This window comes from Saccopteryx bilineata, chromosome 1 (genome assembly GCF_036850765.1).
Source record: "Saccopteryx bilineata isolate mSacBil1 chromosome 1, mSacBil1_pri_phased_curated, whole genome shotgun sequence".
NCBI lineage: Eukaryota > Metazoa > Chordata > Mammalia > Chiroptera > Emballonuridae > Saccopteryx > Saccopteryx bilineata.
The window spans coordinates 44,063,864-44,085,347 of NC_089490.1; the positions used below are offsets into that span (position 1 = coordinate 44,063,864).

At 44.0% G+C, this 21,484-nt stretch overlaps 1 protein-coding gene across 2 annotated transcripts in view; it reads left to right on the forward strand.

The window, feature by feature from the left end:
• The first annotated feature begins 7,298 nt into the window (after positions 1 to 7,298).
• The window catches only part of SMAP1 (small ArfGAP 1), a 155,689-nt gene continuing 141,503 nt past the window's right edge, over positions 7,299 to 21,484 (forward strand). The window contains exon 1 of one of the 2 annotated variants that reach the window (XM_066253295.1): positions 7,299 to 7,636. In XM_066253295.1, coding sequence (XP_066109392.1) covers positions 7,519 to 7,636 — 118 coding nt within the window. In that variant the 5' untranslated portion in view covers positions 7,299 to 7,518. The remainder of the gene's footprint in view (positions 7,637 to 21,484) is intronic. The other variant, XM_066253302.1, reaches the window with a different exon arrangement.

Consider the following 21,484-nt stretch of genomic DNA (forward strand, 5'->3'; position numbering starts at 1 on the left):
ATATGGAGCTGGATATCCTATGGATACCTTAAACTTAACATGTCCTTAAGCAAACACCTTTTCTCCTTTGACCCCAAATCTGTACTGTTCTTTTTTTTTTCTTTTTTTTTTTTCTTCTATTGATTTGAGAGAGAGGACGGAGGAGGAGAGGGCAGGGGGAGGGAAAGAGAAGCATTAACTCGTTGTTTCAGTAAGTTGTGCACCCATTGATTGCTTCTCATACATGCCCTGGCCTGGGCTAGAGCAAGTGACTCCAGATGGAGCTGGCGACCCTGGTAACCGCAGCGCTCCCAGGCAATGCTCTACTCATTGTGCAACTGGCCTGGGCCTTATTGTTCTTAATCTGGATTACTGGCATCGCCATTTACCTCTCTCTCAATTTAGAAACCTTGGCGTTAGGTGTTATTCTCGCCTTTCTCTCAAACCCTACGTACAGCTAGTTGCCAAATCTTGCTGCTTCTAATTTTAAGACATAATTTGATTTTGTCTCTTCCAAACTGTATGCTACTGGCTTAAAATAGTTCTTCGGCATATCTTCTTTGGGCTGTTATTACACTAGAACTGCCTGTAATCTGTTCCCTGCTCCCATGTACTCCAGCCTGCCACTGTGGTTTCGGAAAACAAAGCAAATCATGTCTTTTCTCAGTATAAAAGCTTCTCTTGGGTCTCTCTGCCCATGGAAAAAATTCAAACTATGTAGTCTGGCTACAAATCTCTTGACTTGCTGGCCCCAATCTGCCTACCTTTCTACTTTGTTTCCCTGTCTTTCTCCATCCACATTCTTGGCTCCTATTGTCTCAGACTCTCACTCCTTCCAGTATATAACTTAACTTTCAGAAGTCCATACAATTAAAAAAAAATTTAATTGATTTTTGAGAGAGGAGAGCGCGTGAGAAAAGCGGGGGTGGGGGTGGGGGGGGGAAGCATTGGCTCGTAGTTGCTTCCTGCATGTGCCCTGACTGGGCTAGCCTGGGGGTTCTAACTGGCAACCTCAGCCTTCTACGTCAATGCTTTATCCACTGAACCACCACAGGGCAGGCAGAAGTCCATACAATTTTTTTCAAGCTATTCCTTTTCTTTCTCTCCACCCCTATCCACTTCAAAAATTCCTACGATAGTTAAAACCAAGTTTAAGCATCACACACTGGGTGAATACTTCCCTTATTTTTCCAGGCTATTGATGTTCTGTTCCTTTTGTTTCAAGGGCACTTTATTGTTACTTAAATTTATTGGGGTGACTTTGGTTGACAACACTATATATGTTTTAAGTGTACAATTCTATATTACCTGTCTCTTGTACTGTGTGCTTAGCACCCAAAGTCTAGTCTCTTTCTATCACCATATATTGACCCATGGGCACTTTGTATGTGCCAGAGACTATACAGTGTGGCTTTTAATTGTCCTGTTTACATGTTTATATCTCTATTACACTGTAAGATGTAAGCTTCTGATTATCAGAGAACTAAATAGAAATTGTTTTATGAATATTGGTGTATGAATGCAATGTTATTTTCCTCTCAAGATAGTTTTGGGGCCCTGGCTGGTTGGCTCAGTGGTAGAGTGTCGGCCTGGCATACAGAAGTCCCAGGTTTGATTCCCGGCCAGGGCACACAGGAGAAGCGCCCATCTGCTTCTCCACCCCTCCCCCTCTCCTTCCTCTCTGTCTCTCTCTTCCCCTCCCGCAGCGAGGCTCCATTGGAGCAAAGATGGCCCGGGCGCTGGGGATGGCTCCTTGGCCTCTGCCCCAGGCGCTAGAGTGGCTCTGGTCGCGGCAGAGCGACGCCCCGGAGGGGCAGAGCGACGCCCCGGAGGGGCAGAGCATTGCCCCCTGGTGGGCAGAGCGTCGTCCCCTGGTGGGCATGCCGGGTGGATCCTGGTCAGGTGCATGTGGGAGTCTGTCTGACTGTCTCTCCCCGTTTCTAGCTTCAGAAAAATAAAAAAAAAAAAAAAAAAAAAAAAAAGATAGTTTTGGTATCAGTGTCTTCTCTTCCACTTTTCCTGTTACAACTCTAATAAATAACACTGGGGAATTTTTTTTCTTTTTTACATTTTCTGTTGCATGAGGTTTTAGAACTTTTTCTATATATTTTTGTATTGCTGATTCCAAACCTGAAATCCGTTTTTTGGTGCATGCTCTAGTTTTTATGCACTTTTAATTTCTTTTTGTTACAGTTAATGGCATGCATTGGTTTTTAAATTGGAGTTAAAGGGAAACAATTCTTGGATTGAACATAACCACAAAGCAATTAAGGTTTTATAAACATCACTTTTACATAATTGTAGTTGTTTTTAAATATAAAAAATTATTATCTGATAAAAACACCCTCTTATTTTGTTTTAAGATTGAATCATGGCTTCTTCGGGTAGGTGTAAATGTAAGAACAGTCCTGACAGCTTCTGTTATATATGTGGCTGTTACACACTTCAACGTTAAAGGTGCAATATTTCATCATTTGTGACATGTGCATATATTGCCTATTTTCAAGTTCCCCTTGGTGATCAAGACAAGAATTGGGCTCCTCATATTGTGTGTCACAATTGTGAGGAAATGCTTCGTGAATGGACAAAAGGAAAACGCAAAGGAATGCCTTTTGGTATTCCCATGGGTTGGCATGAACCTAAGGACCATAGCAGTGACTGTTATTTCTGTCTGATCCATACAAAGGGCATCAGCAAGAAAAAACGGCATATGATCGCATATCCTAATATTCCTTCAACAATAGACCTATCCCACACTCTGAGACACTCCCGGTTCCAGTTTTCAATGGTTTTATTTCTTCTAAGAATGAAGAAAGTGAACATGGTGATCAAGTGTATTTTGATAAGATGCATGAGGAAATGGTTGTAGAATCTGAAGGGTCTTCTTCTGACGCCAAGCAGTCATTAACCCCTCAGCAGTTTAGCCAACACAAATTGAATGACTTAGTAAGATCTTGACTTGGGCCTATCAAAGAAAGCAGCTGAGTTATTAGCCTCCAGGCTTCAATAAAAGAATGTACTTCACTGGTCAGCTAAAGTATCCCATTTCAGGAAGCGTGAACAAATTTTTGTGGACTTTTTTCCGAAGACAAACACTTTGTTTACTGTCATGATATCAGTAGTCTTCTCAGCCAGCCACGTGTTATCACTTACAGTCCAACAGAATGGCAGCTATTTTTGACAGCTCTAAACGGAGTCTGAAATGTGTTCTCCTACACAACGTTAATGTTTATGCATCCATTCCAATTGGTTATTCAACTCATCTGTGAGAAGATTATAATGACAGAAAAATTGTCCTCAACTCTAAAGTATGAGGAGCATAACTGGATCCTTTGTGTGGATCTTAAAATGGTAAATTTCCTGCTAGGACAACAGAGAGGTTTCATGAAGTATCCTTGGTTTCTGTGTTTGTGGGACAGCCGAGCTTGGGAGAAACACTGGACACAGAAGGAGTGGCTGAAACGTGAAGCTCTGGAAGTAGGGATGCAAAATATTGTGAATGATCATTTTTCCTCCACTTCACATCAAACTTGGCTTAATGAACTGTTTGTTCAGGCTTTGAATAGAGAAAGTGAATGCTTTCAACATTGTTCTTTCTGCTTTTCCTGCGTTGTCTTTCGAGAAGATAAAAGCAGGTGTATTCGATGGACCTCATATTCAAACCCTCATACGTGACGAGGAATTTGCCAGGAAGATGAATAAGGAGGAGAAAGCAGCATGGCAGTCTTTTGTGGCAGTTAAAAAGAACTTCCTTGGCAACAAAAAAGCAGAAAACTATGAACTTCTGGTTCAAAGAATGCTGTTGGCTTTCTGTGACATTGGATGTAACATGAGCATTAAGATTCACTTCCTGAACAGTTACCTTGATAAGTTTCCCGAAAATCTTGGTGCTGCTAGCGATGAGCAGGGAGAATGCTTTCATCAAGATCTAAAGACGATGGAAGAGCGTTATCAGAGGCGATGGGACAGAAATATGATGGCAGACTACTGCTAAGCATCAAACGAGATTGTCCTCAACAAGTACACGAACGCAAGAGCTACAAATGCAAATTTTTGCCTGAATAGAATTTAAATAAGTTTTGCGCAAATTTTATGATTAAATAAGTGTTTTAATATTTCTATTTTGAAATTGTAGACAAATTCTGATGCAACCATATCTTTTAGTGTATTTACTGCATTATATAAATTATTATATTTTCACAAAGATGATGCCCAAGAAGACATTCTACTTCATTATGTTAAACTAAATGTTGAAAATTTTATAAGATGAAAACCTAATATCTTGAATTGCAAAAAAACTGTAGCTTACAGAGAAAAACTAATGTCAGATTTGAAATCAGCACACTTGAATTAGGTAAGAACAAGTGTTTTTGTGGATGCAACAAAAATTTTGTTCCCCACCGTAATCAATTCAAACTTAGATTTTTAGTAGCCTCTAGGTTGACAATGTAGAACAGCACTGTTCAATAATATAGCCACTAGCCATCTGCGGCTATTGAGCACTCCAAATGCAGTTAATCCAAGTTCAAATGAGCTGTAAATGGAGAATACACACTGGATTTTGAAGACAATATGAAAACAATGTAAAATATTTCACTAATAATTTGCTATATTACTCAGATTTTGAAGTGATATTTTGGATACATTGGATTAAATAAAATGTATTATCCAAGTTAATTTCACCTGTTCTTTTTTTTTAATTTTCAAATGTGACCACTAGAAATATTTAAAGTTTATATGTGGTGTGCCTTGTATTTTTGTTAGATATTGCTGTGATCCTTCAATCCAGCATGTAGATCATTTCATGGTGATAAGCCTGTTTGTTCCCCCCCCCCCCCCCCCCGAGTGCCTGCAATGCTAAGCAGAATGTTCAGGGGGAGAGGAGGACACTAAAATATGATGTTAGTTAATGGGTTACTGCTGGACTAAAACATTTTTTTTTTTTAAGTCTGTTATTCTAGTCGAAGAATCTACGGGTTTTCTGTTGTTGATTGCATCAAAGCCAGATTGCTTTGTCTGGTTCTCCATGCCTTCCTTAATCCTGTCCCTCTGGACTTACTCAGCCTCATCTTTCACTTGTCCTAAGTAATAATACCCCTGCCCTTCTGTCTGTTTCGAAAACTACTTAAAGTCTTTGTGCATGCTGCTCTTGCTCAATAGTTCCTGCCCTAGGTCCCCATCTAAATCAAGTCGGTTTTTAAAATGTGACTTAAAAGTTCTACCTTCCATATGATGTGTTTTTTTCCTGTTTATTGGCACTTAGCCTGATATCCACCTAGTTATTATTTGCCAGAACTACGCAGTTTAAGCTGTAATTTATTGAGTTACACAATATCTTCACTGTCATTACAATTCAATTCCACAAACATTTTTGAGACTTTGTGCCAAAAATGGTGCTAGGTGGGCAGGAAGGTCACCTTTATGAAGAGCTTAGGCTAGGAATTAGACCAGGGGTCGGGAACCTTTTTGGCTGAGAGAGTCATGAGCACCACATATTTTAAAATGTAATTCCATAAGAGCCATACAACGACCCGTGTACATTAGGCATTATCCAATAAAAATTTGGTGTTGTCCCGGAGGACTGCTGTGATCGGCTCCAGCCACCCCAACCATGAACATGAGCGATAGGAAATGAATGGATTATAATACATGAGAATTTTTTATATTTTTAATGTTATTATTATTTTTATTAAAGATTTGTCTGCAAGCCAGATGCAGCCATCAAAAGAGCCACATCTGGCTCGTGAGCCATAGGTTCCCGACCCCTTAATTAGACCAGTAAAAAAGTACAAGACACAGGCTCCTGCTCATTGCCTTTATTAGCATCCGCCCCACCACAGGCAAGAGCCATGTTTACTGTGATTACATAAACCCCATATTAGAAATTGCTGACACACAACAGGCCAAAACTTTCAAATGGTCTCACTTGTGAGCAAATCCCACGAGCCTGGAGTGGAGAACTCTGGAGTCTAATCAAAAGTGCTTCTTTCCCTAGTTTTCTTTTCTTTGCATTAGAGATCACTGTTAATGCAGCTCCTTGTTAAAATGACATTGCCCAGTACTTGGCTCCTTGAGCTCACTTTCCCCTTCGGATGGAAGGTCTTATTGCCAGATATTTTACACTCTGCTGCCAGACTACTTTGGGTTTGAATCTCAACTCTTCCAATGAAATGAGTAGCTTTGAAACCTGGGCAAGTTACTAAACTCTATGCCTCAGTTTTCCTATCTGTATAATGAGAATAACAATGTTACAGGGGTTGTGGTAAGGGTTAAATGGCACGGGATAATTAATAAATGTTAACCTTCAATGCATGTCACTACAAGACTATATCTCACCCTTAAAATGTAAGAGACTGCTTTGTCTATTTTTGTTATTTTAGGTGAGAGGAGGGGAGATAGTGACACAGACTCCCCCAATGCGCCCCTGAAAGGGATCCACCTGGCAACCCCATCGGGGGAACAATGCTGAAGTATCAAGCTATTTTTAGCATCTGAGGCTGATGTGCTCCAAGGGAGCTATCCTCAGTGCCTGAGCCACGTTGGAACCAATCTAGCCACTGGCTGCAGGAGGGGAAAAGGGACAGAAGGGGGATGGGAGGAAAGGGGGAGAGGGAGTGGGGAAGAAGTAGATGGGTCACTTCTCCAGTGTGTCTTGACTAGGAATCGAATCCCAGACGTCCATATGCCAGGCTGATGCTCTATCCACTGAGTCACCATCCAGGGCCTTATTTTATTTAAAAAAATTTACTTATTGATTTTAGAGAAAGTAGAGAGAGAGAGAGAGAGAGAGAGAGAGAGAGAGAAAACGGGGTGGACGGTGGCGGGAAGCATTATAATTGCTTCTCCTTTGTGCCTTGATCTGGCCACACCGGTGTACGAACTCGTCATCTTAGCATTTCAGGTCGAGCTCTATCCACTGCACCACCACAGGTCAGGATGCTTTGTCTATTTTTAATTCTATAGGTCTCTAGCTTCTAGGGCGGTGCCTGTTTCAAAACTGCAGGTGAATAAACAAATCCACCCGGTCACTTTTATTTCTGCATTTCCAATGCTGTGCCATAAAGAGCAATGCCAAGAAAGCAAGTGAAGGCCACTTTCCTTGACGGGGTCAGTCACGTTTCAAACATATGGAAACCTACAGCGGGCAGCACGAGATTGTTCTCTCGAATCACCTTGCAGCCTTGCGCGGGTAGAGCGCGGGCCGGCTTCCCGGGAAGTTCGGCGCCTGCGCAGCATGCTCGGCGCCCGGACTCCTTCCTGCGGCACCACCCGGAAGCCAAGGCCCCGCCCCTCCACCCCCACCTCCCCTGCCGGCTCGGGCGGTGCGTGCGGGGCCGGCCCGGCGAGGAGGCGGGACACGTCGGCGCTGCCACCGCCGCCGCCGCCGCTCCTCCTCCTGTTTCAGCCGCCGCCGCCGCCGCCGCCGCTTCCTGGGCTGAGTCCGCCCGCGGTCCCGGCGGCGCGTCTCTCCAGCCCGGCTCCTGCCCGCGTCCGCCGCCACCGCTGCCGCTGTTCCGGGCTCCCCGCCCGGCTGCCGAGATGGCGACGCGCTCCTGCCGGGAGAAGTCTCAAAAGCTGAACGAGCAGCACCAGCTCATCCTGTCCAAGCTGCTGAGGGAGGAGGACAACAAGTACTGCGCCGACTGCGAGGCCAAAGGTAGCGCGGGCGTCGCCGCCCCTGGCCCGGGCCTCCTGCAGCCGGTGACCTTCCCGTGGCTGCGACTGCGGCCGGTCGGCCCCGGCCCTGACGGGAGGGCTGGCGCGGGGCTGGAGTGGACCCTCATCCCCGCCCGAGCGGCGGCGAGCTCGGGCCCGCGGGCGCCGTCCCTGGCCCCAGCCTCCTCTCCTGCTCGGCCCCGGGGCAGCCGGTGCACGAAGCTGGGACCCTGCGCGGGGCCGGGGCGGGTGTAGGAGCGCGGAACCTGGCGCCGGCTTGGGCGCCGCTTGGGGTTACAGGGTTGTCCTTCTCCCGCCGTGGCTCACAGGTGCCTCCGTGGGTGGGGCCACCTTAAGTCTCCAGCCGCCCCTCGATCCTCCCCGGTAACTTCATTCTGCCTCTTCGGGCTCCGAGGCTTAGTGTCCCAGGTGGAGCCCTACCTACCTATCTGACAGCTTTGTACAGGGTTTTTGCTTCTGCTTCCTGATAAAGAGAATAGTGGTCTTTTGGGGGGGATTGCAGTTTTACTGAAGAAAACAATAAGGGAAGGGTCTCTATTATTACTATTAGTAGTTTTTTAGTATGTTATTAGGCAGAAGGAATGGGAATTTCATTACATGAGTCTGTTGGGTAGTGAACAATGTTCCTGAAGGTTTTAATAATTAAAATCTCTGACCAGCTATTTTGGGAGAATATATGGACACAGACAGGTTTGTGTGCCTCATCAACGTTGAAGGTACATTTTAACTGTCCCGAGATGTAAAAAAAACCCCGAATTTTAGTTCAGTTGGAGGGCTTTGGCCTTAGCCTTTGGAATAGACACTGTTTTTAGCCTGTATGTTTTGAATTTAGAGATCTGATTTGCATTTAACGTCTTACAGCTAATCCGAGGGGAAACGTGTTTCAGGTTTTAAAAAACAATCTCGTGTGGTTAGGCAGAGATCTTGCTTATTTGTAAACTGGTTGGTTTGTTTATTCGGTGAGAAATAGGTACTTCTCCAGAACCGGAGTCAGTCTTTGGGAATGTTATTTAAGGTTTCTGCAGTATTTGACCTAGACTTTTCCTGAAGCCTTGCTGTTCTATAATACTGTATAAATGAGTCACGTTTCAGTAGGCTGATGTTTGATTTGGCTTAGCTACACAGCATCAGCCAGTTACCTCACTGCCATAGCAGGTACTGGATTACTGTAATAGAATATCTTCGGAGCACCTTTCAACTGGATTGAGCCAACCTTATATTCTGTGTGACCTTTCAGGTAATGATTTAAAAATGCCCGATTATTGTAATATTTGTTTACCTGATATTATGTGTGTGGTGTTTTGCGGTAATACTAGTCTGTATTAGGCTCAACTGCTCATTCATTGATGCACTAGTAAAACTGTAAAATGGGCCTTTGAAAGGCCAGAAAAAGAAAGAAGCTGAGGTTATATAGTATGCATTTTGAGTAATAAGTAACATGGTTAAGTCGAGATGCTAGTGAACATGAAATCATTAAAAATAATAAGCTTCAGTAATTTAGGTATAGAAATAATTGAAAAATCATTTTTGTTCAAAGTATCTTTCCCCCAGAAAGTACTTTCTAAACTCAGATTTTCATTAGTGTTTTTTAAAATAATTTATAGGATTTTTTAAAAGGCATTATTTACCATAGTTAACCATTCACTTTTTTTGAGGTGGGGAAGGAGAATCATGTACAAGAGTTTTATTTCTTTTGGCCTGAGGAATAGGGAGCATTAGTTTTGCTCACTGTTTGTATTGCTACTAAGGTGAATAGCAATATATCGAATACATGTCTTTTTTATTTTGGTTTTTGGTATTTTGTTTGTGGATTTGTTTGTTTTTGAGAAGTAGAGGAAGTGGGAGAGAAAAGTGTCAAGAGTTCAAGGGTGCAGCGTGAAGGGCACAAACTCCATAGTCATGGTTCAGAGAGAGCGTTACTTTTCTTGTTGCTACTAAATCTAGAATAATGTTAAAATGACCTTCTAAAGTATTTCACTGTTTTAACTTGATTTTTCTGGAAAAAAATCACACTTAAAGACAGTTACTGGTTTAATTAGATTTGATTTCATGGTTGTAATTGAAAAATTTGACATGATTGGACAAATGATGTAATTAAATACATTTTGTAAAGTTTTTGAGTTATTGATCGAACCCACTTATGAGCTCTTTTAATAGAATTCTTGGCTTTTTACATGATTTTAGATGTATTATATTTGCCAGATGACATAGTAAATATAGGCAGTGAAATTCAGACTAAATATACTTTTTTTTTTTTTCATTTTTCTGAAGCTGGAAACAGGGAGAGACAGTCAGACAGACTCCCGCATGCGCCCGACCGGGATCCACCCGGCACGCCCACCATGGGGGACGCTCTGCCCACCAGGGGGCGATGCTCTGCCCATCCTGGGCGTTGCCATGTTGCGACCAGAGCCACTCTAGCGCCTGAGGCAGAGGCCACAGAGCCATCCCCAGTGCCCGGGCCATCTTTGCTCCAATGGAGCCTTGGCTGCGGGAGGGGAAGAGAGAGACAGAGAGGAAAGCGAGGCGGAGGTGTGGAGAAGCAAATGGGCGCTTCTCCTGTGTGCCCTGGCTGGGAATCGAACTCGGGTCCTCCGCACGCTAGGCCGACGCTCTACCGCTGAGCCAACCGGCCAGGGCTAAATATACTTTTAAAATACAAGCTAGCCTGACCTGTGGTGGCGCAGTGGATAAAGCGTCGACCTGGAAACGCTGAGGTTGCCGGTTCAAAACCCTGGGCTTGCCTGGTCAAGGCACATATGGGAGTTGATGCTTCCTGCTCCTCCCCCCTTCTCTCTCTCTGTCTCTCCTCTCTGTCTCTCCCTCTCCTCTCTAAAATGAATAAATAAAAAGTAAAAAAAAAAAAAAAAAAGAAAAAAAATTTTCTGAAAAAAAAAAAAAAAAATACAAGCTAAAGGTCCTATTCTACAGTTATTATAAAGAGGTCCCATACTCTGTGTATGTGTGTGCATTTTGTGTGTGTGTGTGTGTTTTCTTTACTGTCTGGTAAACTCTACATCAAGCTTTTCATGTATTTTAGAGTTAACTCAATTTTCTTCTTTCAAAGAATGCCCCTCCCATTGCTATTTGAGAACATATGCCAAAAAGTAAAGTTAAGGTTAGTTAACTCAATTTTTTTCAAAGAATGCTTTTCCTAGTGCTGTTTGAGAACATGTGCCAATAATTAAAGTTTAGGCTTAGATATTACCTTATTCTGTTGACTTAAAACATACTCCTCACAAAAATTAGGGGATATTTCAAAATGAATATGAAGCTATAAAATATCCTTTAATTTTTATGAGCAGCATAGTTGGCAGAGGTATGTCATTTGGATTTTGACGTTTTCTTACTGAGTTTCCGGTTTGTGTTTTCTAAATTGACAGTATATAGGAGGTAAGGAAAGAGAAAGGGATGACATAGGTACCAGTTTCCTGTTGTTGACACTACTCAACAAATTTGGTGAGCCATTGGAGAGTAAGAACAGGCAGATGTAGCTGCATTCTCTCTCCCTGGCTTCATTCAATATTCTGTTGGTAATTAGTTGGTACTTATGGAGCAGTGAGGATTTAGAGTCCCATGCTAACTTAGAAATTTAGTTCTTAGTATTTAAAGTTGTTTTTTTTAGGAAAAGTAATTTTTATTGTGTTAAAATATACATAATATAAAATTTACCATTTTAACAATTTTTAGTGTACCCTTTAGTGGCATTTACTACTTTCTCATTGCTGTGCAACCATCACCACTATCCATCTCCAGAACGTTTTCTTTTTTTTTATATAAATAAATTTTTATTTTAATGGGGTGACATCAATAAATCAGGGTACATATATTTACATATATTCAAAAAAAACATGTCTAGGTTATCTTGTCATTCAATTCTGTTGCATACCCATCACCCAAAGTCAGATTGTCCTCCGTCACCTTCTATCTAGTTTTCTTTGTGCCCCTCCCCCACCCCTTTCCCCTCTTCCTCCTTCCCTCCCCCGCCCCCATAACCACCACATTCTTGTCCATGTCTCTTAGTCTTGTTTTTATGACCCACCAATGTATGGAATTCTGCAGTTCTTGTTTTTTTTTGATTTACTTATTTCACTTCGTATAATGTTATCAAGATCCCACCATTTTGTTTTAAGTGATCCAATGTCATCATTTCTTATGGCTGAATAGTACACCATGGTGTATATGTGCCACATCTTCTTTATCTAGTCTTCTATTTTTTTTTTCCCCATTTTTCTGAAGCTGGAAACGAGGAGGCAGTCAGACAGATTCCCGCATGCGCCCGACCAGGATCCACCCGGCATGCCCACCAGGGGGCGATGCTCTGCCCCTCTGGGGTGTCGCTCTGTTGTGTCCAGAGCCAATCTAGCGCCTGAAGCAGAGGCCACAGAGCCATCTCCAGCGCCTGGGCCATCTTTGCTCCAATGGAGCCTTGGCTGCGGGAGGGGAAGAGAGAGACAGAGAGGAAGGAGAGGGGGAGGGGTGGAGAAGCAAATGGGCGCCTCTGCTGTGTGCCCTGGCCAGGAATCGAACCCGGGACTCCTGCACACCAGGCCGACGCTCTACCGCTGAGCCAACCGGCCAGGGCCTCTATTTTTTTTTTTTTTACAGTGATTAAAACCTTTAAGCAAACTTTTGGCCAATACAGCAAGAATCCATAAAAGAGTAGTGTCCTTAACATGTTCACCAAGTCCAAGTTGGCCTCAACACCATGCCAAATCCCTGAAAAATGCAACCTAACCTCAGTTCAGTCTGTTAGGAGCTGTCACAAGGAACAGGAGTCCAGGAAAAGTCCACATCCAGGAAAAGTCCGCATGGCACTGGAATTGTTACAATTCTATACTTCGCAGCTCACGTCCAAGTCCCAATGACCGCTGCTTCTAGCTGGTAATGATTCAGGTAGACTGGAAAAGCCATCTGCAGCATGTGTGGATATGGAGCTTCTGTTCTCCTCTGCCTGGAGAAATGAGACCAGGTTGCTTTTCCCTGGAGCTCTGCGACTGTGGCTTGGTAAAGAGAACCTTGGGATACCCTAAGGTGGGTGGCAAAGGTAGATTCATAATAGAAGTTGGCAAAAGGAGGAAAGAGAGCTCTAAATTAGGAGTAGGTCCCAGCCTGAAATATGAGTGGGGCATTGAGGTAGGAGGAATAAAGGAAACACTGTATATTAAACAAAGCAGCAGAAAATAGGACTATCAGCACCCACAACAGAGATCTTCGAAGGAAGAATAAAAAACCTGACTATTCAGGCAAGATGTAGTTAAGTGGCCCTTGTGCAAATGAGATCAGTTTACCTGCTTCTTGGAAGAAATACCCTAGGCTCGTCCACAGTGTCGTAGATGGGGCTGATGGCCCTGGGCACCTTCAGCCTTCAGTGGCAAACCCCAGTATTCTTGGCAAGGTTAGGTCATAGGTGGCTGGAGCAGGGCTGGAAGAGACTGAACCCTCCCTTAGAGGAGTGAGGGGGAAGCCTACCTTTCAGTGTCCCTGTTTCCTCACAGCAGAGGCATGAAAGTCTGGCAGGCTTTAGCTCAATGACCTTCCTTTCCACTATTGAAGCAGGACCCAGATGGCATCCTATGAGACCCCTTTGGGGTGTTGGAGCCTTTAAGGGCATATCCTAAAAGCTGGTAGTTCCCTGATCTCTATTGGGTTTTTTATGCCTCTTGATATCTTAAAAGCCATGCTCAGAAGATCTCGCTGAGAGGTTTGAGGATCCCCATTCGCCTATATAAATATTTTCCATATATCTGGAGCTATTTGGAAAAAGACAAAACAGTGTTATTAGCTGGATCAAATAGAGAAGGTAGTAGTTTGCAGGGGAAAAAGATTTGGCATCTCCTGTTCATCAGCATTCAAAAGAAATTAAATTTTTTTTTAAGTAAAAAGCATGATATTGTAGACCCGTAGGAGTTTCAGGATATGACTCCCCCCCTTTAAAATTTTTTTAAATTTACCTTAAAATATTTGCTGGGTACACTTTAATAATACCTTAACTTTAAAGATTGTAAGAATGACAAAATACAGTAAACGCTTTTGCTCCATATGTAGGAGCATTTTCAGTTTAACCAGTTTAGGAAATCCAATAATAGAACAATGCATACAGACAATGAGCTATAACATGCTTAGCAGCCTCTCCTGAGTATTTAAAGTTTTATCCACAATAATACTGGCTCTGATTCTGGACAAGTATAAGTTGGCATGAAAATGTGCCTCTAGCCCAAAAGTTTTGTGGTAGTCAGAGTCAAGGTTTTTGAATCCTAGGGTGTAATGCCGGTGGCCGAGGCCAGCCAGGTTCACATTGGATTCGGGCTGGTGGTAGGGAAACTGGAGCCGGAAAGTGTTGGCCATTCCCGTTTAATAGAGTCTCGCAATAGTGGACGAGCAAACAGGCAGGGGAAAACTGCTTCTCAGGTAAACAAACAGCACAGCGGCCCCTCACAGTCGTGGGCAGGCAGTCTACAATCCGCCATGCACCCTGAGGGCAAGCAGCCAGCCTTACATAGACTAAACACAGGTGGCGCTGCCACGTGCTCACTAGTCAGGCAAAGTACAAGCAAGCAAGCCTACCACAGCTGTTTTCCCCACATTCCACCCCTTTAGGGTTGCTTGCCTCACAATCTACCCAACAGGTATCTTCTGCAATGGTCCCTGTGCAAGGAGTGAGGTATATTACATAAACAGAAACAGTACAGACTTCAGTAACCACCTTATAGGCACAAGCTATAGCAAAAATGGTAATTACAAAGGTGCCCTTCACAATGCCTCCCCGAGCACTCTACCCAGAGAGGTAACTGGAGGCCCACCTCTAGCCCCCTTACCCCATGGTAAGTGAGGTGGAAGGGCCTGTACAGTCCAGGGCCATGCCAAGAAAGTGTCCTTGGTGCATCTCTGTAATTGGGTAAGAGCAGCTTCCTGGTGCCAGATGGCCTCCACAGGTGCCCTGACCCCCCGCCCCCCATCAAGGTCTCTTATATTTATAGTACTGTCCACAAGCGGCATAGCCATTCAGCAAGGGAGCTGGTGCCCCCATCTGGTTGCAATTCAAGAGTCTATTACACTGCTCAGTGACCATCCACAGTAGACAGCCCAGCAGTCCATGCAAATTGTCTTTATTTATATTTATTTATTTAAAAAAAATTTTTTTTTGTATGTTTCTGAAGCTGGAAACGGGGAGGCAGTCAGACAGACTCCCGCATGCACCCGACTGGGATCCACCCGGCATGCCCACCAGGGGGCGATGCTCTGCCCATCTGGGGCGTTGCTCTGTTGTGACCAGAGCCATTCTAGCGCCTGAGGCAGAGGCCACAGAGCCATCCTCAGCGCCCGGGCTAACTTTGCTCCAATGGAGCCTTGGCTGTGGGAGGTGAAGAGAGAGAGAGGAAAGAGAGGGGGAGGGTTGGAGAAGCAGATGGCTTCTCCTGTGTGCCCTGGCCGGGAATTGAACCCGGGACTCCTGCACGCCAGGCTGACGCTCTACCACTGAGCCAACTGGCCAGGGCTGTCCATGCAAATTGTCAAGGTAAAAGTCCACTACAGGCAACTAGCCATACAGCTCTTTATTAACAGACTTCAGTGCCTTCCCATAAGTGCTCTGTCCATTGCCACAAGCCCAATCCAAACCCCTTAGAGAGGTCCAAGCTCACAGGTCTTGGCAGGGTCAAACACATTCAAGGCCTGTGCCGCCTTGATAGTTTTCTTAGTTGCTGCTGCCAAAAAGCACCTATTATCTTCTAAGGCCAACACGTGCTGCACATTAGAAGGGGCCTAGTGGATTGCCCATTTCACATGGGGTCTCTGGCCCTTGCCCCCATCTCTGTCAAATGAGTCCCTTGGTCTTCCCCCTATCAAACTGGAAAAATGGGTATGCAGGAGTCCCCAAACTTTTTACACAGGGGGCCAGTTCACTGTCCCTCATGCCGTTGGAGAGCCGCCACATACAATGCTCCTCTCACTGACCACCAATGAAAGAGGTGCCCCTTTCGGAAGTGCGGCAGGGGACTGAATAAATGGCCTCAGGGGGCCGTAGTTTGGGGATGCCTGGTATAGGGGATCCTCCTCTCCCTCAGCTGTCTTCAACAAGTAATCATGCAGCAGTGTAGCCTGAATACCAGCTATTTGCTTGGCAACTGCCAGGGCTGCCCACCTTCCTCTGCTTTTTCAGTGGCTGAAACCTCTGTTGTGGCTTAAGCAACCTCCAAAGTTCTAACAGTACCTGCCATCTAATTTCTCCCTATCTGCTCTGGCCACAATAAAATATACCCACACCTGTGTTTGGATAACCTTTCCAGGCTTGTTTCTCTTGTTAGTTGGTGGGGAGCAGCACAGGCAGCAGCCTCACAGTCTTATGATTTCATGCTGCCTCCCCTCCCTCCAAATATGACACTTTTTGTGTAACTGCATTGATGGGCTGCCCAACACAGGGACTCAAGATAGCCACTAGTGACCCATAAAGGGCTGACGGGGCACTACAGAGAATGAGGTCCTGTATCCGTGTTGTAAACACTTCTTCATCTGGCCCTCAGGACCTCAGGTTGAAAGCAGCATTCCTTATACCCAGTTCCTGGAGGACCTGCTGCAGCTCAGTATAGGACTGTCACTGACTCACTGTCCCTGGCAAGTCTCCATTCTGCCAGACTGTATATATGGCAGCCATTACCCATTCTAATAGGGTATGGTTTCCTAGGTTGTTATGACAGTTCTGAAGATGCTGCCCCAAGGAGGAGTGTGTGGTAATGGTGGCTAATTCTCCATCTCGTTTCCAGAGAGCATGATGCCATCCACCCCTATGTACTACAACCGCAGGAATCAGGCTGCTAGGACTCAGTGGGTTTCTGCCTGAATTTTGCCCCTAGCTCCATCAGTTCTGTCTGGGTGTAGGGCCAGACTACAGAGTGCTCAACTACCTGTGGAGAGGGTTGTGCCTGCCCCTGAGGCACTCTTGACTGCTGGTTTTATACCGTCTGGGTGATCACCAGCCCAGCTCTAAGTCTGCCAGAAGTTGTAGAGGAGTTGGAATCACCTGGTACCACTGACTCAGAGCCACCCTTCTGGCAAGAATACAGCTCCTTCAGCAACCACTTTGGCTCTTGCGGCTGCCGGCTCTCAGCCTGAAGCTGGAACTTGAGGTCTTAAACCTACAGTTGTTTCTCTAACAGCATTGCTGTGTGTTTGGTTTCTAGGGCAAATGGAAGCTTTTGAACCTACAATTCTTTCTCCAGTGACTGTTCCAGTTCCAGGTGCTGTTGGTGTTCAGCCTGCATTTCACACTGGAGCTCTCTATAGCAGTCAGCTTCCTTCTCCAGCAACTGTTGCAGTTCAAGCCACTGTCAACATTCAGTCTGCAGCTCATCCTGAAGCTTTTGACCTTTTGCAGCCTCTTACCCAGAGTTTTCAGTTTCTGCTTGCAGGGCAAGCTATAAAAAACAGCCCATGGCCCCCAAAAGGAGAGCATGGGGAACCATATGCTGGAGAAGAGCGGCCACTCCTCTGTTCCACCCTTCAAGGCTGTTGGCGGTTCCATACAGATCTGATTCGAATCCTGCCCATTATGTCAAATGTAATGCTGGTGGCCAAGACCAGGCAGGGTCACATTGGATTCAGGCAGACAGTCGAGGAACTGAAGAGCTGGAAAATGTTGGGCCATTTCTGTTTAATAGATTCTCACAATGGTGGAGGAGGCAATGGCGAGGGGTAAACCTCTTCTCATAGCGGCAGGCGAACAAACAGCAAAACAGCCCCTTGCAGTGTTGGATGGGCAAACCAAAATCCACCCTGAGGGCAAATCCACCTGTAGTCTTACATAAGTTATGAACATGTGGCTCTACCACATGCTCACACACTAATGCAAAGTGCAAGTGAGCAAGCCTAACACAGCTGTTTTCCCTACAGTTTTTACAAATTACTGAACTTGAGAGTGGTCTTGGGGGCCTAATATAATTGGTACTATATATTTTCCTCTAGTATGTTTAACAGGATATGTTGGAGTCTAAGCATATCTCAGCTAGCTCTAGATCCTAACCTACTATCCAGGGTACAGCCCAGAGGAGCAGATGTGAGAATGAGAGGAAATTCTGGCTTTATTGGGGTGATATGGAAGTGGGAATTTGGACTGTAGAGTCAGGATTTGAACCCAGGAGATCTGCCTCAGGTGTCAGTGCTGTTAACTACATGTTCAGAGGCATGAAAAATAGGATATACTTTTGCAGTTGAAATTTTGTGATAAGGAGAGGTTATTGTTAGCACAAGACTCACCGTCAAGCTGACTTAATTTATCAAAGAAATAATTGCCAAATGTGTTCCACTGTGGACAGTGTCTTTAACTTATCTCTTTGCATCAAATAGAACCACCATAACTTCAAAATACTAATATAAACAAAACAATATTTTTTCTGATCACTAAACTCTGTTTTACAAATCAATTGACTGCACACTAATCCTTTTGTGGTGGTTTTTTTTTTTTTTTTTTTGTCTTCTTTAAAATTTTGTGTTCTATTAATGCAATTATGTACTTAGGTCAGGTACTGATCATCTACCCTAGCATTTTAAACCATAGACACATGAGAGGATTGAAAGAGCCTCGGTTAAGTGAGTAAAGCTAGGTTTGAGTTCAAGCTTTGCCTCTGACTTGCTTGGTGACCTGTTGTTTCCAACCTCATTGAAACTTACTGCACAGTTACTTCAGTTCTGATATGATCTGTTTTCTAAATCCCATGCCTCAAGTCACTTCTGTGTCAGTTTTACTGTTCTGTTTTTTTGTTTGTTTGTTTGTTTTTGTATTTTTCTGTGGTGAGGGTTGGGGAGGCAGATAGACAGACTCACATGCACCCAACTGGGATCCACCCAGCAAGCCCACTAGGGGCAGTGGTATGTCCACCTGGGGTGTTGCTCCATTGCAACCAGACCCATTCTTGTGCCTGAGGCGGAGACAGTGGAGCCATCCTCAGGACCCGGGCCAGCTTTGCTCCAGTGGAACCTTGGCTGCGGGAGGGGAAGAGACAGAGAGAAAGGAGTGGGGGAAGGGTGGAGAAGCAGATGGGTGCTTCTCCTGTGTGCCCTGGCCGGGAATTGAACCTGGGACTTCCACAGGCCAGGCCAACGCTCTACCACTGAGCCAACTGGCTAGGGCCTGAGTATATATTTACTATTGTTAATTTTTAAAATATTCTGTTATTGAGGGTTTATATTTTTGTGTCTTATTGAATTTGAATTATAACATCTTTATGGTTTTTAAAGCTTTCCAATGAGGACTTAATTCTTGCTGAGCAATTTTACCTGGTATTATCTTTAATTATCTCAAGCCATGTAGGAATATTCCTCACAGGTTGAGGAGTCCTTTTGTTTGAAACTATTTAATTTTTAAGCTTTTTTGGAGAAGAATAAAATCAAAGAAAGCACTACCTCTTCTAGTTAGCAACTAAAGCCAGGACCCCTTTTTAATCATCATTCTAAAGAAAAGACCTATAGGCCTGTTCAGTTTTCAGTCACCATGTATAATATTTATACATTTTTCAATGTCCGTAATTTCTACCTGTGATGTAAGGTAAAGTTATGTTACCTCTATATGGCATTTAGCTATAGTACCACATAGAAATGATTTTTAAAAATATTTCACAGAGTTTAGCTGCTGTTGCAATATATGCTATTTCATGCTTACATATATTCTGAATGGTAAATGTGAGGACTTTGAGAGTCCAAAGAGGAGAGAATTATAAGCTTTTTAATAATTCTCCATTCTCTGTGCCCCGTTTGCTCTCCCTACTCCACACCCCAACAGTTTTTGGTCTCCATTTCACAAGAGATCCAAGTGATTGCTTTTAGGAGTGACTGATGGTAGACCTTCAGATAGCTGTCATTGATCTTTTGTAAAGAGTGCATTTCAAGGACCAGTGATCACATCAAACCCAAACTTAAAAAGAAAATAAAGGGATTTTGAAAATTCTGTGGGAAATCATATTAAGATAGCTTTATCTCCCAAAAGAAGGTTTATAAACTATAGTTCAGTCTAGAGGTGTTCATGCATTTCTGCTCTTGAAAGTTGCTCTTGGTTGTGGGGTGGTGATGGTATATGATATAAAAAACTAGCAAGAGTATTTTATTTAAGTGAATTATGGTACTTACTGGTATATTAATTTTCTACTACTGCTATAACAAATAACAAATTTATTAACTTAAAACAAAGTTTATCATGTTACAATTCTAGGTTAGAGTCCAAAATGAGTGTTATGTTATAGATGTCACCTGTGATGTTTGCCTCATAATCTTCCCTCTATCTTCAGCGGGTCATCTTAGATGTCTCTCTCTCTCTCTCTCTCTCTCTCTCTCTTTCTCCCCCCCCTCTACCCCCTTCTCCCCTTTCCTCCCTCTCCCATCTTTCCCCCTCTCTCATCTCTCCCCCTCTCCCATCTCTCCCCCGCTCCCCCTTTATAACTCCCTCCCTCCCTCCTGTTTTCGCTCTCTTCCATCATTATATCTGCTTTTATGGCTCTTTTTCTTTTGAGAGATAGAGAGGTAGGGAGAGAGACAGGAACATCGAGCTGCTCCTGTATGTGCCCTGACTGGGGAGTCAAATCTACAACCTTTACTCTCCAGAATGATGCTCCAACCAACTGAGCTATTCAGCGAGGGCTTAATTTTTATTGATTTTTTTTTTTTTTTTTGTATTTTTCTGAAGCTGGAAATGGGGAAAGACAGTCAGACAGACTCCCGCATGCGCCCCACTGGGATCCACCCGGCACACCCACCAGGGGGCAATGCTCTGCCCACCAGGGGGTGATGCTCTGCCCCTCCGGGGCGTCACTCTGCGACCAGAGCCACTCTAGCGCCTGGGGCAGTGGCCAAGGAGCCATCCCCAGCACCCAGGCCATCTTTGCTCCAATGGAGCCTCGGCTGCGGGAGGGGAAGAGAGAGACAGAGAGGAAGGAAGGGGGGTAGGGGTGGAGAAGCAAATGGCGCTTCTCCTGTGTGCCCTGGCCGGGAATCGAACCCGGGACTTCTGCACGCCAGGCCAATGCTCTACCACTGAGCCAACCGGCCAGGGCCAATTTTTATTGATTTTTAAAGACAAAGAGAGGAAGGCAGAGGTAGGGGAAGGGGAAGAGAAGCATTTATTTGTTGTTCCACTCAGACTTGCTTTCCTTGGCTGCTTCCCGTGTGTGCCCTGACTGGGGATTGATTCTGCAACCTTGTCCTTTTGGGATGGTGCTCTTAACTGACTGAGTAACCGGCCAGGGCTCTTATATGGTTCTTTTAAAGACCCTTGTTATTACATTGGGTTTATATGGATAATCAAGGATAAAACCATCACAAGGTCCTTAACTTAAACACACTTGCAAAATCTCTTTTGCCATAGAAGGTAACATATTTACAGATTCCAGGGATTGGAACATGGGTATTTTTGAGAGGCATTACCATGGTTACAAGTGGATTTGTGATAAAAATTATATGTTGAACCTAGACTTTTATAAAAGGTATTGCTTTGGATGTACTTACGATAGTACAGGATGATGAAGTACATAAATACAATTTAAAGTAGCCTTTCTCACAGAATTTATCTTAAAAATATATGCATGCAAGAATCCTTTAACCAACTCTTTGCAACATGATTATTTATATAGCAAATCCTTAGAAATTTATGAGTTATTAGAATCAGTAATTGAGTTTATCAGGGTTGTAGGAATCAAGGTGAACATAGAAAAAATGATTTCTGTATGCTAGCAAGCAGTAATTGAAAGTTAAAATAAAAATTATCATTTGTAATAATAAAAATATGAAAATTTAGAGAGAAATTTACAAAATATGGGCAAGATTTGTGTGCTAGAAACTACCAAAG